Below are 14,881 nucleotides of genomic sequence, written 5' to 3' on the forward strand. Positions count from 1 at the left end.
ATGGGTCGATTATAAACTCTATTGATTTGGACGCGATAACACTAGTACTCCCAAAAAACGTTTTCTTGAGTGAGGGCAATCAGTAATGTTTGTCCATGGAAGTGAGCCGTAGTAATTGTCCACCCGCGGCTACCGTAGATTTAGGAACCGCAGTTCTTTTTGAATTAGTTCACTAATGGCATGCTTTCGGTTAACCACTGAATAGTTTCACGTATTGTTTTACTTGTGCGTGAAAATAAATAACAATGAATGTTCAGCCTTCTAACCCCAACAACCCGATTGTGTTCTTTGATGTCACCATTGGAGGACAAGTGAGTAACTAGTTTTATTGCTTTCATAGCTATGAAATGGCCAGCTAGCACGTTGTTGGCTAGCCTGCCAGCTAACGTTAACTTTCCCCCAAAATGTAATTATGACAAATCTAGCTAGCCATCACGTTGAGGCTAAAAAACATCCCATATAATATGTAGACATGTGGTCTCAAGCAATAGATAGCTAACGTACGAAGTGCTAACGTTACGTGATAGTTGATTTGTAGTAGCTACGAATGCACAGTTTCTAAACCCAAAGGCGCAACATCGCGAGACTTCCGGGAACGCTTGCGAAACAGATCAAGCTTTGCGGAATAATAGAAGTGAAACATTCTCCCTTCGAGAAGATGAACTACTCTGAAGATGCAACGTAGATTCGAGCTAATATCTTAATTATTTTAACATGTTATAAAGAAAGAGACAAACTGACACGTTTTCATTTTCGTCAAACTGCTTCTCCAATAGAAATTCCCCATCACACTCGTGGGCGATGTCATGGCGACGTTGGCTTGTTAAGTTCATGCGGAGAACACGTAATCATGCGCAGTTCGTCGTGAGATAGGCCGGATGACGTTTCTCTTCATGAACTTAGCTAGCCAACGTCGTCATTACTTCGCCTACAAGTATGATTGGAGCTTTCTATTGGAGAATACGTTTTTAGCCTATCTTCATACTGTTTTGTCGTTGAGAAAGGCAAAAACAGTATCAAAGATTTTTATTAATAACCTAAGATGGACCACAGCCTGTCGTTTCCAATGGGAGAAAATCAGTGGCGCAGCAGTCTAAGGCACTGCAACCCAGTGCTAGAGGCGTCACAACAGACCTTGGTTCGATCCTGGGCTGTATATCAACTGGCCGTGATTGGGAGACCCATAGGGCAGTGCACAATTGGCCCAGCGTCGTTAGGGTTTGGCCGGGGTAGGCCGTCATTGTAAATAAGAATTTCTTCCTAACTGACTTGCCTAGTTAAACAAAATAAAAACAAGCGAGGAGATGGGCAGAGCAAAGCATGAGCTAGCAATATCCTATTTTGGGATGTTCTAGCAAGTATTTGCATATTTCCGTTTGGGAATGGCTACTTCGTGAAGTGCGTATTTGCAATAACTCAATTCAGCCTTTTATTTATATATATATATATATATATATATACACATATATATATATATATACACATTTTGTTGAAATTTTGGCAAAGGGCAAAGTCTACAAAACGTGGTCCACTCTGTTTGTAGCAGATCGTTTTGGAAACAAAACTGTATTGAGATCAAATGTTTCATCGATGAGTAAATTAGCAGCATTCTGGCCACTGGGCTTCCTCTCATTAACATATAGTGAGTGGAAATGCCAACTGGATGCTTCACATTTATACATCTGGTGAAATATCTGGTTCATTGTTCCATCTGTGACAGTACGTAGATGGCCAGAAAGTGCTGCTCTAGTAGAAATCCCCGATTACACTTGTAGGCAATGACATAGGAAAGAAATAGTAATGCTGTCTTTATTTATTTTATTTATTTCACCTTTATTTAACCAGGTAGGCTAATTGAGAACAAGTTCTCATTTGCAACTGCGACCTGGCCAAGATAAAGCATAGCAATTCGACACATACACCAACACATGGAATAAACAAAACATACAGTCAATTATACAGTAGAACAAAAGAAAACCAAAAGTCTATATACTGTGAGTGCAAATTAGGTAAGTTAAGGCAATGGTGGCGAAGTAATTACATTATAGCAATTAAACGCTGAAATGGTAGATGTGCAGAAGATGAATGTGCAAGTAGAGATAATGGGGTGCAAAGGAGCAAGATAAATAAATAAATAGAGTATGGGGATGAGGTAGGTAGATAGATGGGCTGTTTACAGATGGGCTATGTACAGGTGCAGTGATCTGTGAGCTGCTCTGACAGCTGGTGCTTAAAGCTAGTGAGGGAGATATGAGTCTCCAGCTTCAGTGATTTTTGCAGTTCGTTCCAGTCATTGGCAGCAGAGAACTGGAAGGAAAGACGACCAAAGGAGGAATTGGCTTTGGGGGTGACCAGTAGAAGTCGACCGATTATGATTTTTCAACGCCGATACCGATTATTGGAGGACCCCCCCAAAAAAAGCCGCTACCGATTAATCGGCCGATTTATTATTTTATTTTTTGTTGTTGTAATAATGACAATTACAACAATACTGAATGAACACTTATTTTAACTTAATATAATACATCAATAAAATCAATTTAGCCTCAAATAAATAATGAAACATGTTCAATTTGGTTTAAATAATGCAAAAACAAAGTGTTGGAGAAGAAAGTAAAAGTGCAATATGTGCCATGTAAGAAAGCTAATGTTTAAGTGCCTTGCTCAGAACATGGGAACATATGAAAGCTGGTGGTTCCTTTTAACATGAGTCTTCAATATTCCCAGGTAAGAAGTTTTAGGTTGTAGTTATTATAGGAATTATAGGACTATTTCTCTCTATACGATTTGTATTTCATATACCTTTGACTATTGAATGTTCTTTTGGGCACTTTAGTATTGCCAGTGTAACAGTATAGCTTCCGTCCCTCTCCTCGCTCCTACCTGGGCTCAAACCAGGAACACATCGACAACAGCCACCCTCGAAGCAGCGTTACCCATGCAGAGGAAGGGAAACAACTACTCCAAGTCTCAGAGCGAGTGACGTTTGAAACGCTATTATTGTGCACCCGGCTAACTAGCTAGCCATTTCACATCGGTTACACCAGCCTAATCTTGGGAGTTGACAGGCTTGAAGGGGTGGGTATAATTTGTGGAACGTTCCAACAGGAATCTGTCCCAAAAAATTTAAAGTAAAAGGTTGCCAACCAACAACGCATACAAAGTAGCAATGCATACAAACCTAGCTAACTAGCTGCCGAATAGGCATCAACTCGCCACGTAGCTTATTCTTAATGTTTGTCCATAGGCAAACAGACATGTGAGGAGAGATATTTTTCGGAATAAACGTGATGAGTGAAAAACGCAATGAAATAGACCACTCCCTACCCGGTATCTTATTCTGCCGCTATACAACTTTGTATGCGTTGTTTTGGTCGAATCCGGAAGCTATCATCTCGAAAACCAACGTTTTTTTTCTTTCAGTGACATACGGAACCGTTCCGTATTTTATCTAACGGGTGGCTAAGTCTAAATATTCCTGTTAGGCATTGATGTTTATGGTTAGGTACATTGGTGCAACGACAGTACTTTTTTCGCAAATGCACTTGTTAAATCAACACCCGTTTGTCGAAGTAGGCTGTGATTCAGTGAAAATTAACAGGCACCGCATCGATTATATGCAACGCAGGACACGTTAGATAAACTAGTAATATCATCAACCATGTGTAGTTAACTAGTGATTATGTTAAGATTGATAGTTTTTTTTATAAGTCTAATGCTAGCTAGCAACTTACCTTTGCTTCTTGCTGCCCTCACGTAACAAGTAGTCAGCCTGTTAATCCTTGTGGAGTGCAATGTAAGGCAGGTGGTTAGAGCGTTGGACTGGTAACCGAAGGTTGCAAAAACGAATCCCCCCTGAACAAGGCAGTTCACCCTCGTTTCTAGGCCGTCATTGTAAATAAGAATGTGTTCTTAATCTGACTTGCCTAGTTAAATAATGGTGTAAAAAAAAAAATAATAATAATAATAAATGTTAAAAAAAAATATATAATAAAAAAAAAATCGGCAAATCGGTGGCCAAAAATACCGATTACCGATTGTTATGAAAACTTTAAATCGGCCCTAATTAATCGGCCATTCCGATTAATCGGTCGACCTCTAGTGACCAGTGAGATATACCTGTTGGAGCGCATGCTACGAGTGGGTGCTGCTATGGTGACCAGTGAGCTGAGATAAGGCGGGGCTTTACATAACAGAGACTTGTAGATAGCCTGTAGCCAGTGGGCTTCGCGACGAGTATGAAGCGAGGGCCAACCAACGAGAGCGTACAGGTCGCAATGGTGGGTAGTGTATGGGGCTTTGGTGACAAAACGGATGGCACTGTGATAGACTGTATGTAGTTTGTTGAGTAGAGTGTTGGAGGCTATTTTATAGATGGCATCGCCGAAGTCGAGGATCGGTAGGATGGTGAGTTTTACAAGGGTATGTTTGGCAGCATGAGTGAAGGATGCTTTGTTGCGAAATAGGAAGCCGATTCTAGATTTAATTTTGGATTGGAGATGCTTAATGTGAGTCTGGAAGGAGAGTTTACAGTCTAACCAGACACCCAGGTATTTGTAGTTGTCCAGGTATTCTAAGTCAGAGCCGTCCAGAGTAGTGATGCTGGACGGGCGAGCAGGTGCGGGCAGTGACGATTGAATACCACTAACTTGTATGCACTAATCCCGCCATGGTTCGTTGGACAAAGTTAATGTAGAAATTAATGAACTACAATCCCAACACTCTGTTTTAAAGTTAAGAAAGGTTATTAACCCTCACTAGAGTTAAGGTTTCGGAAACCTTTGGAACTTTCATATAAGCAAGAAATAATCTTTCAAATATAAAAGATAGGCTTACTGTGTGCGGTTTAGCAAAGTAGCACCCAGCTGTTTTTACACACTGCCTCGCTATGACACAACCTCTCACTTTGCAGTTGCATTTCCAATGGACCATTCAATTTTATATTTCCGTCTAGATCGCGTTTCTCAAAATACAGCAGGGTGCAACTTTCCTAAACTGCGTACAGTTAACTGTATCTTTTTACAAGTATTATTTATATATATATATATATATATTTGAATTCTCGCCTATATGAAAGTTAAGTTCCAAGTGTTTTTAAAGTTGTATCGCATGCCAGGCGTATTTGTGTTGAGACAGAGCATTTCCATCACAAGGCTAAAGGGGATGTCCAATGGCTCAATGTAATGCAATGGAATAGATTTTTATGAATAAGGGCTAGTGGTTCTCCAAAAACCAGAGAATATTCGGAAAGATATTAAATCCACATTTTGTATCAAATAAAACATTTAGCTTTCGTGTGTCTTTGTTTTGGTCGCAATGTCTGATGCGCTGTTATCTACTTCTAAACGTGGCCATGGCCACGTGGCGTAGAAACGACTAGTTCCTGCAAAGATGTTGTGAAATGCAACATGTCTGGCAGGTGAAATGGTGAGGGAACTGCTCACTCAGTGCAAAATGTGGATTTAATATTTTTCTGAATTGTCTGGTTTATCGAGAACCATTTGCAACTGGACACACATTTACAAGATACAATTTTCTTCTGAATTGAGGACAAAGTAGGTAGGCTATCGCCAAGCACAGGTTAGTAGAACATTTGCCTGGAATGCTTTACACTAGCTACTTATCGACGACTATCGCTCAGCTGGAATGCAGATAGTAATGATCAGACTAGCCAATGATTTATTAGCTAGCATTGCGGTTCTCCTAGCCTAGTCAGCATGGCTATGGGTCTCCAGGACTATAGGTCAGGGGTGTTCGAATCCCAGCCTGGAGGTCCAGACTAATAGTGCTGGTTTTCTGTTGCACCCACTGCACAGAGTTGTGTGGCGTCCACTCCTAGGTCTAAATCAGTCCTTGTTTAGAGGGAAGAATGAATGAAAATCAGCAGTGGAACTGGGCTGGTTTCGAGGTCCAGATTCGAGTTTTCCTTTGGTAAGAGGACCAATTCATTTGGAATTTGACTCTTTCCTCTCCACCAGATACACTAAATAATAGGCAGCCGTTCATATTTTAATGTAATCTGACACAAGAACGTTTGGTCATGACTCATGAGGACATTGCCCATTTGACATGACCAGCAGATGGAGTCTGTTAACAATATTGTGAATTTTGTTAGGGCAGTTGGACATTTGTCACTTTATGAAAAACACACAGCGTACTTGGCAGGAAAGGGCTGGACTGTGTCATCACATTTGATGACTTAAAGCTGGTTTTTAATTGTGTGTAGGACTACACTAGGGGCTCAATTCAATCATTGTTGTACAGTAGCAGTCTTTTCTCATGGTCAATATAGGCCATTCCATGGTTGCATAGCCCAAAATATTTTTGGTATCTCAGATTGTTCTGGCAATTCTCACAGAAACTTATACTGAACTAAAATATAAACGCAACATGTAAAGTGTTGGTCCCATGTTTCATGAGCTGAAAAAAAAAAGCCAGACATTTTCCACACACACATCTTATTTCTCTCAAATTTTGTACACAAATTTGTTTACATCCCTCATAGTGAGCATTTCTCCTTTGCCCAGATAATTCATCCACCTGACAGGTGTGGCATATCAAGAAGCTGATTAAACAACATGATCATTACACAGGTGTCACACAATGCCAGAGATGTCTCAAGTTTTGAGGGAGTGTGCAGTTGGCATGCGGACTGCAGGAATGTCCACCGGTGTTGTTGCCATAGAATTTAATATTAATTTCTCTATCATAAGCAGCCTCCAACGTCGTTTTGTAGAATTTGTCAGTATGTCCAACCGGCCTCACAACCGCAGTCTACGTGTTGCCATGCCAGCCCAGGACCTCCACATCCGGCTTCTTCACCTGCGGGATCGTCTGAGACCAGCCACCTGGGCAGCTGATGAAACTGAGGAGTATTTCTGTCTGTAATAAAGCCCTTTTGTACGGGAAAAATTAATTCTGATTGGATGGGCCTGGCTCCCCAGTCTTGTGAAATCCATAGATTAAGGCCTAAAGAATTATTTCCTTATATGAACTGTAACTCAGTGAAATTGTTGCATGTTGCGTTTCTATATTTTTGTTCAGTATATTTGGGGGGGAAGGATGCTTGATATGCTTTTTACATTTGTAAAATAAACCATATTTAAGAAAATTGAGATAAAGTGGCAATTTTAGGCCCTTTTTAGACCTATACATAATGGTCTGTAAACCGTACATTATACACACTACCTTTGTTTCATTATACTCGGTTGAAGCTATATGAGTGAAAAAAGTAAGCATGAGTCATTTGGCACATTGTGGATATAGGATACTCCATCTTATTCCTGCACAATAGGCCTGGCTGTCATTGAAAGATTGAGGTTGATGTATCCTTAGTTGTAATGCATCATTGAATTTGCAAACGGTGTAGTCACTGTGAGGAAGTTAGTTTGTAAAACAAGAAATAGACCTATGACAGTTTGTTTTATACACCACATATTTCTGGACAAACCAGACCTACAAGAAAGTCTCTACCATTGTCCTAAAAAGAAAGGTCATTCTCACAAAATTGACATTTGACAAAACAATTTTCAAGTGTCATTTTTCACAATTTCCTCTTTGATCACTGAGAGTACTTATCAATTTCATACTTTTTATTTATTGATCAGATATTATTCATTTTACCACTATTTCCAGTACCAACGCAAAAATTCTCATTACTGCTCATTACCAAGTCCAAAAAAGTTAAACAAATCAATGTGTAATATTTTAAAAACATTTCTTACTTAATGAAAAGGCCGGAGTTAAACATAACACTGAAAATACAAATATTGAAAATGTCATTATTAAAAAGTATTTCATTTATCTCATTACTGTTATTATTATATTTACACTACCGTTCAAAGGTTTGGGGTCACTTAGAAATATCCTTGTTTTTGAAAGAAAAGCTATTTTCTTTTATCCATTTAAAATAACATCAAATTGATCAGAAATACAGTATACATTGTTAATGTTGTAAATTACTATTGTAGCTAGAAATGGCAGATTAAAAAAAAAAAATTGAATATCTACGTAGGTGTACAGAGGCCCACTTTCAGCAACCATCACTCCTGTGTTCCAATGGCACGTTGTGTTAGCTAATCCAAGTTTATAATTTTAAAAGGCTAATTGATCATTAGAACACACTTTTGTAATTATGTTAGCACAGCTGAAAACTGTTGTCTGATTAATGTTCACATTTGGATAAAGAACAAAATCACACTATTACATTAAGTGAACATTGCTAAAGTATAGGTTTTAAATTGTATTTTTCCTTTATATTGGTGCATTACGGTAATGATGAGCAGGTTTTGGAGATGAGACTGCATGTTTCAGTAATGAGTGTTTGCCATTGAAAAACCGTACTAATCTCTTTCAGAGATTCAGTAATCCAACAAATGATCAGCATCATTTGTTAATCCCAAATTATTTGCATCATACTAAAATATCCCTTATTTCAGTATAAGTACTGTAATTACATGCATGACTTAAGGGTAACAAAGGGAATTAAAATGTTTTTTTGTTAAGTCTTTTACAGGTGATATTGGTGTATTAGGACGTGGATAGGTGTGGTTGTAAGGTTTTTTAGATGCATTTCTGGATTGAATGGGATCCTATGGGCAAATTGGATAATACTTTATAGGCATATTGTATCTAAATATGTGAGATATGGACCAAAAACTGTCTTGGGTTGTCGAACAGCATTATATGTAAGTGTGAAAACCGATAACAGTCAAAATGGGGGATATCCTCCTTTAAGTGATGGGATTGGGTCCCGTGTGGCTTAGTTGGTAGAGCATGGTGTTTGCAACGCCAGGGTTGTGGGTTCGATTCCCACGGGGGACCAGTACGGGGTGAAAAAAGTATGAAATGTATGCATTCATTACTGTAAGTCGCTCTGGATAAGAGCGTCTGCTAAATGACTTAAATGTAAAATGGGATTGCTCTTTGCTGAAACACAAACTGCAGATTTTGTATTGAAGTAAGTTACATGGGGTTTGTACACCCCATTTTCTGGGGGGGACAAACCATACTTATTCAAATTAATGTTGTTTTACCCAAAAATCTATACAATAGTTGTAAATAGTGGTTCAAGTAAATAAAGTTACCAACACAGCACACCCATTAAATATACATTAGAATTAGCATAATACCTAAATTATAAAGGTTTGCGTTGCCAAAACGGACCTCAATTACATGGTAATCAAATTTGTGTTTTAGTAATGAGGCCCTTAAATATTGGCTAAACCGGCCACACTCGTACGCAGGCTTGCACATTTTTGCTTTTGTCTAGCTGCACCAGAAGCGATCGGGACAAGCAAGTTGAAATATCAAAACAAACTCTGAACCAATTATATTACTTTGGGGGCAGGACGATGTGGTTAATGCCTTTTCCTGGTTACATTTTTGAGTGGAAAATGTATTCCGATTCTTCTGATTTCACCACGATTGAGGAGTGGTAACATGGGTAAGTACAAGGGACTGAGATATAATCACTAATTCAGTTGACATTAATTGATCAGGTAGTGACTTAGCAGGTAGGAAATAATGCTAGCAATACAGCAGACCTTGAGGTTCAGTATTCAGTGCCCAATAAAATGTGTAATCAATTCAAATGTATTATAACTTACCTTCTTGGCTAGATGTAAGCTATCAAGAATGATCATATTTTCATGCATTTCCATTCTTTCTGATTGTTTACCCCAGAACCATTGGGTGGGTCTTACGTAGATACCTTACAAAAGTGTCATGGGGGGACTTCCGTCTGGTTTTGCACAATTCAACATCTGTGAAGAGTAAAATGGACATGATTGTTAACCAATAACCAAATATTTATTTTGTCATTACCAGGTACTTGGCATCTGGAGGCTCTATTTTCAGCCTGGCCTTCACCTATCGTCTTTGAATCGATTATGGAGACCTTTTGAGGCCATATGTCGTCAGCATCCATCCTCCTCTCAATCTGCCGTGACTCACTGAGGAAACCTAGATTCAAACTGCTCAAGAGTTTAAGAAAAAATGTTCCCAATTGTTTGGGATTGGTTGACAGAAAACCTATTATGATCAAACTCAGGGAGATGTTTCTTTATTAATTATAAAGTAACCCTTTCTGTGGTGCTACTCGCCCTTGTGGATGCCAACTACCGCTTCACAGCTATTCAAGTTGGGGGGTTTTGGAGAAACGCCGGAGTCTATGCCAACTCTCCAATTGGAAGGGGAATGTGGTCAAAAACCCTGCAGGTGCCCCAAGATGCCTTTCTGCCTGGGTGTGAAGAGTTGGGAAATATACCATACGCAATGGTGGGGAATGCTGCATTCCCTCTAAAGCCCTACCCAGGGCTCTAAAGTGCCACCAATTTAGTTGCATATGCGGCAAAATATTTAGCTGTGCGACCAGGAGTTTTGTTTGGGAGCACTGTGCGACTTTGAAAAAGATCTCCCAGATAATTGTGGTAATGATAAGGCATCGCTCTACCGTTGTTTCCGAGTGCCCGAGATTCTCGTTAGCGTCATGGTTGCACAATTACTTCAGAGAACTGCTTGCCTCTAGCCAACCAGGTTAACGGATTTGACCTATATTACCCACGCAACATTGTTATTTAGATTTTGTTCAGTCATGTCACCTCATTGACTAACTTTACCAGTATATCTGAACATTTGGGGTCACAGAAACAACGTTTCTTCAGGAGATCAATGATTAAATGACAGATCTTTCATGACAAACTTAATGTTTTTAAAGAGACGGCGTAAAATGTAGAAACCTAATATTCCACATATGGCTTATATGACATAACATTTCAATGACAGGTATTCATATCAACATTTTAGCTTTTATAATAAACTAATGTATTTACAGTTTTACATAGTGCATTCGGAAAGTATTCAGACCCATTGACTATTTCCAAATTTTGTTAAAGATTTATTCTAAAATGGATTAAATAGTTTTCCCCATCAATCAACACACAATACCTCATAATGACAAAGCAGAAACCGTAAAAAAAAAAGTTATGTTAAAACTGGACACATCACATTTACACAAGTATTCAGACCCTTTACTCAGTACTTTGTTGAAGCACCCTTGGCAGTGATTACAGCCTCGCGTCTTCTTGGGTATGACGCCACAAGCTTGGCACACATGTATTTGGGGAGTTTCTACTATTCTTCTCTGCAGTTCCTCTCAAACTCTGTCAGGTTGGATGGGGAGTGTCACTGCACAGCTATTTCCAGGTCTCTTCAGAGATGTTCTATTGGGTTCAAGTCCGGGCTCTGACTGGGCCACTCAAGGACATTCAGAGTTGTCCCCATGCCACTCCTGCTTTGTCTTGGCTGTGTGCTTAGGGGTCGTTGTCCTGTTGAAAGTTGAACCTTTTGCCCAAGTCTGATGTCCTGAGCGCTCTGGAGCAGGTTTTTATCAAGGATATCTCTATACTTTGCTCCGTTCAGCTTTCCCTCGATCCTGATTAGTCTCCGAGTCCCTGTCGCTGAAAAACATTCCCATAGCATGATGCTGCCACCACCATGCTTCACCGTAGGGATGGTGCCAGGTTTCCTCCAGATGTGACGATTGGCATTCAGACCAAAGAGTTCAATCTTGGTTTCATCAGACCAGACAATCTTCTTTGTCATGGTCTGAGAGTCTTTAGGTGCCTTTTGGAAAACTCCAAGCGAGCTGTCATGTGCCTTTTACTGAAGAGTGGCTTCTGTCTGGACACCCTACCATAAAGGCCTGATTGGCTGAGTGCTGCAGAGATGGTTGTCCTTCTGGAAGGTTATCCCATCTCCACAGAGGAACTCTGGAGCTCTGTCAGAGTGACCATCGGTTTCTTGGTCGCCTCCCTGACCAAGGCCCTTCTCCCCCGATTGCTCCGTTTGGTCGTCAGCGAGCTCTAGGAAGAGTCTTGGTGGTTCCAAACTTCTTCCATTTAAGAATGGAGGCCACTGTGTTCTTGGGGACCTTCAGTGCTGCATAGTGGTTTTGGTACCCTTCCCCAGATCTGTACCTCGAAACAATCCTGTCTTGGAGCTCTATCAACAATTCCGTCAACCTCATGGCTTGGTTTTTGCTCTGACATGCACTGTCAACTGTGGGACCTTATTTAGACAGGTGTGTGCCTTTCCAAATCATGTCCAATCAGTTGAATTTACAACAGGTAGACTCCAATCAAGTTGTAGAAACATCTCAAAGACGATCAATGGAAACAAGATGCACCTGAGCTCAATTTCGAGTCTCATAGCAAAGGGTGTAAATGCTTATGTAAATAAGGTGTCTGTTTTTTTATACATTTGCCACCATTTCTAAAAACCTGTTTTCGCTGTGTAATTACTGGGTATTGTGTGTAGTAGATTCATGAGGAAAACAATTAATTTAATCCATTTTAGAAAAAGGCTGAAATGTAACAAATTTGGAAAAAGGTCAAGGGGTCTGAATACTTTCTGAATGCCCTGTATTAGTTTGTAGGGGCACAAAGTGTGCTTTCGAAAGTAGCTAGAATTCATAAAGGCTGTATCTCAATCAAGGAAGTATTCATTTCTGGTTCTCTTAAATTTCATGTGATGCTCTTAACTTTTTAAAGTTGGGCGCACCGGTGCTACCAATGAAAAATCTTAATGTAAAGCCTTGGCCCTACCTGATGAGGCCATAGGCCGGGCACAACATCAGCTACGTGAAACAAATATTCAACTATTGTCTCTGTTGAGCTAGAATGACAGTGGAGAAGGCATTCGGGATCCCTGCGGCCAGATACAGTGGGAGAAAAAAGTATTTGATCCCCTGCTGATTTTGTACGTTTGCCCACTGATAAAGAAAGGATCAGTCTATAATTTTAATGGTAGGTTTATTTGAACAGTGAGAGACAGAATAACAACAAAAATATCCAGAAAAACGCATGTCTAAAAATATTATAAATTGATTTGCATTTTAATGAGGGAAATAAGTATTTGACCCCCTCTCAATCAGAAAGATTTCTGGCTCCCAGGTGTCTTTTATACAGGTAACGAGCTGAGATTAGGAGCACACTCTTAAAAGGAGTGCTCCTAATCTCAGCTTGTTACCTGTATAAAAGACACCTGTCCACAGAAGCAATCAATCAGATTCCAAACTCTCCACCATGGCCAAGACCAAAGAGCTCTCCAAGGATGTCAGGGACAAGATTGTAGACCTACACAAGGCTGGAATGGGCTACAAGACCATCGCCAAGCAGCTTGGTGAGAAGGTGACAACATTTGGTGTGATTATTCGCAAATGGAAGAAACACAAAAGAGCTGTCAATATCCCTCGGCCTGGGGCTCCATGCAAGATCTCACCTCGTGGGGTTGCAATGATCATGAGAACGGTGAGGAATCAGCCCAAAACTAAACGGGAGGATCTTGTCAATGATCTCAAGGCAGCTGGGACCATTGTCACCAAGAAAACAATTGGTAACACACTACGCCGTGAAGGACTGAAATCCTGCAGCGCCCGCAAGGTCCCCCTGCTCAAGAATACATATTCATGCCCGTCTGAAGTTTGCCAATGAACATCTGAATGATTCAGAGGACAACTGGGTGAAAGTGTTGTGGTCAGATGAGACCAAAATGGAGCTCTTTGGCATCAACTCAACTCGCCGTGTTTGGAGGAGGAGGAATGCTGCCTATGACCCCAAGAACACCATCTCCACCGTCAAACATGGAGGTGGAAACATGCTTTGGGGGTGTTTTTCTGCTAAGGGGACAGGACAACTTCACAGCATCAAAGGGACGATGGACGGGGCCATGTACCGTCAAATCTTGGGTGAGAGCATCCTTCCCTCAGCCAGGGCATTGAAAATGGGTCGTAGATGGGTATTCCAGCATGACAATGACCCAAAACACACGGCCAAGGCAACAAAGGAGTGGCTCAAGAAGAAGCACATTAAGGTCCTGGAGTGGCCTAGCCAGTCTCCAGACCTTAATCCCATAGAAAATCTGTGGAGGGAGCTGAAGGTTCGAGTTGCCAAACGTCAGCCTCGAAACCTTAATGACTTGGAGAAGATCTGCAAAGAGGAGTGGGACAAAATCCCTCCTGAGATGTGTGCAAACCTGGTGGCCAACTACAAGAAACGTCTGACCTCTGTGATTGCCAACAAGGGTTTTGCCACCATGTACTAAGCCATGTTTTGCAGAGGGGTCAAATACTTATTTCCCTCATTAAAATGCAAATAATTGTATAATATTTTTGACATGCATTTTTCTGGATTTTTTTGTTGTTATTCTGTCTCTCACTGTTCAAATAAACCTACCATTAAAATGATAGACTGATCATTTCTTTGTAAGTGGGCAAACGTACAAAATCAGCAGGGGATCAAATACTTTTTCCCCCCACTGTATATAGATCCTATATATCTTCCTCACAAAGCCTTGTGGTGTGGAGATTTGGCTACAACAGAGTGGGACAGGGATGAGGCATAGCCATCCAGGCCAACAGCGCAGGCCAGGAGGCTGTTTCTGTCAGGGAAAAGTTGATCAAGTATTTCACCTCTGGCAGGCAGAATTGTTTTCCAAGACAGAATGGTTGGAGCTAGGCCTACTTAATTACACTGTGTATGTCTCTAGTTAAAATAATTCTACCTGATTTGTTTATTAAAATGTGACAGTATGTTCATCTTTGACATCTTCATTGGTTTTCTTTGTTTAGGCTACACTTTAAAACTACCATTCCACCAACTAAAAAAACAACCAAGGAAATTAAAAAGGTCTCTTGCTTAACTCTCTCGGCTATGGAGGATTTCTACTTTACCTGAAATTAGCATGGTTCTTGCATTCTATCTAGACCACATCTTTTTTTCCCCCTGGATCCTTGTAAAATTTTGAAGCCTTGTCATTTAAAAGCAAGTACTTCTATCCTTCCACGATTAATCTCTTGTCATTATCTCAAGCACCCACGTTG

The 14,881-nt window shown here is 40.3% G+C and overlaps 1 protein-coding gene across 2 annotated transcripts in view; it reads left to right on the plus strand.

Moving 5' to 3' along the window:
- The first annotated feature begins 151 nt into the window (after positions 1-151).
- ppih (peptidylprolyl isomerase H (cyclophilin H)) overlaps positions 152-14,881 on the plus strand; it is a 40,157-nt gene continuing 25,427 nt past the window's right edge. The window contains 1 exon segment of one of the 2 annotated variants that reach the window (NM_001141233.1): positions 152-311. In NM_001141233.1, the coding sequence (NP_001134705.1) occupies positions 246-311 (66 nt within the window). In that variant the 5' untranslated portion in view covers positions 152-245. 2 annotated transcript variants of the gene reach the window in all.

This window comes from Salmo salar, chromosome 15 (genome assembly GCF_965601325.2).
Source record: "Salmo salar chromosome 15, fSalSal1, whole genome shotgun sequence".
In the NCBI taxonomy this organism is placed as follows: domain Eukaryota; kingdom Metazoa; phylum Chordata; class Actinopteri; order Salmoniformes; family Salmonidae; genus Salmo; species Salmo salar.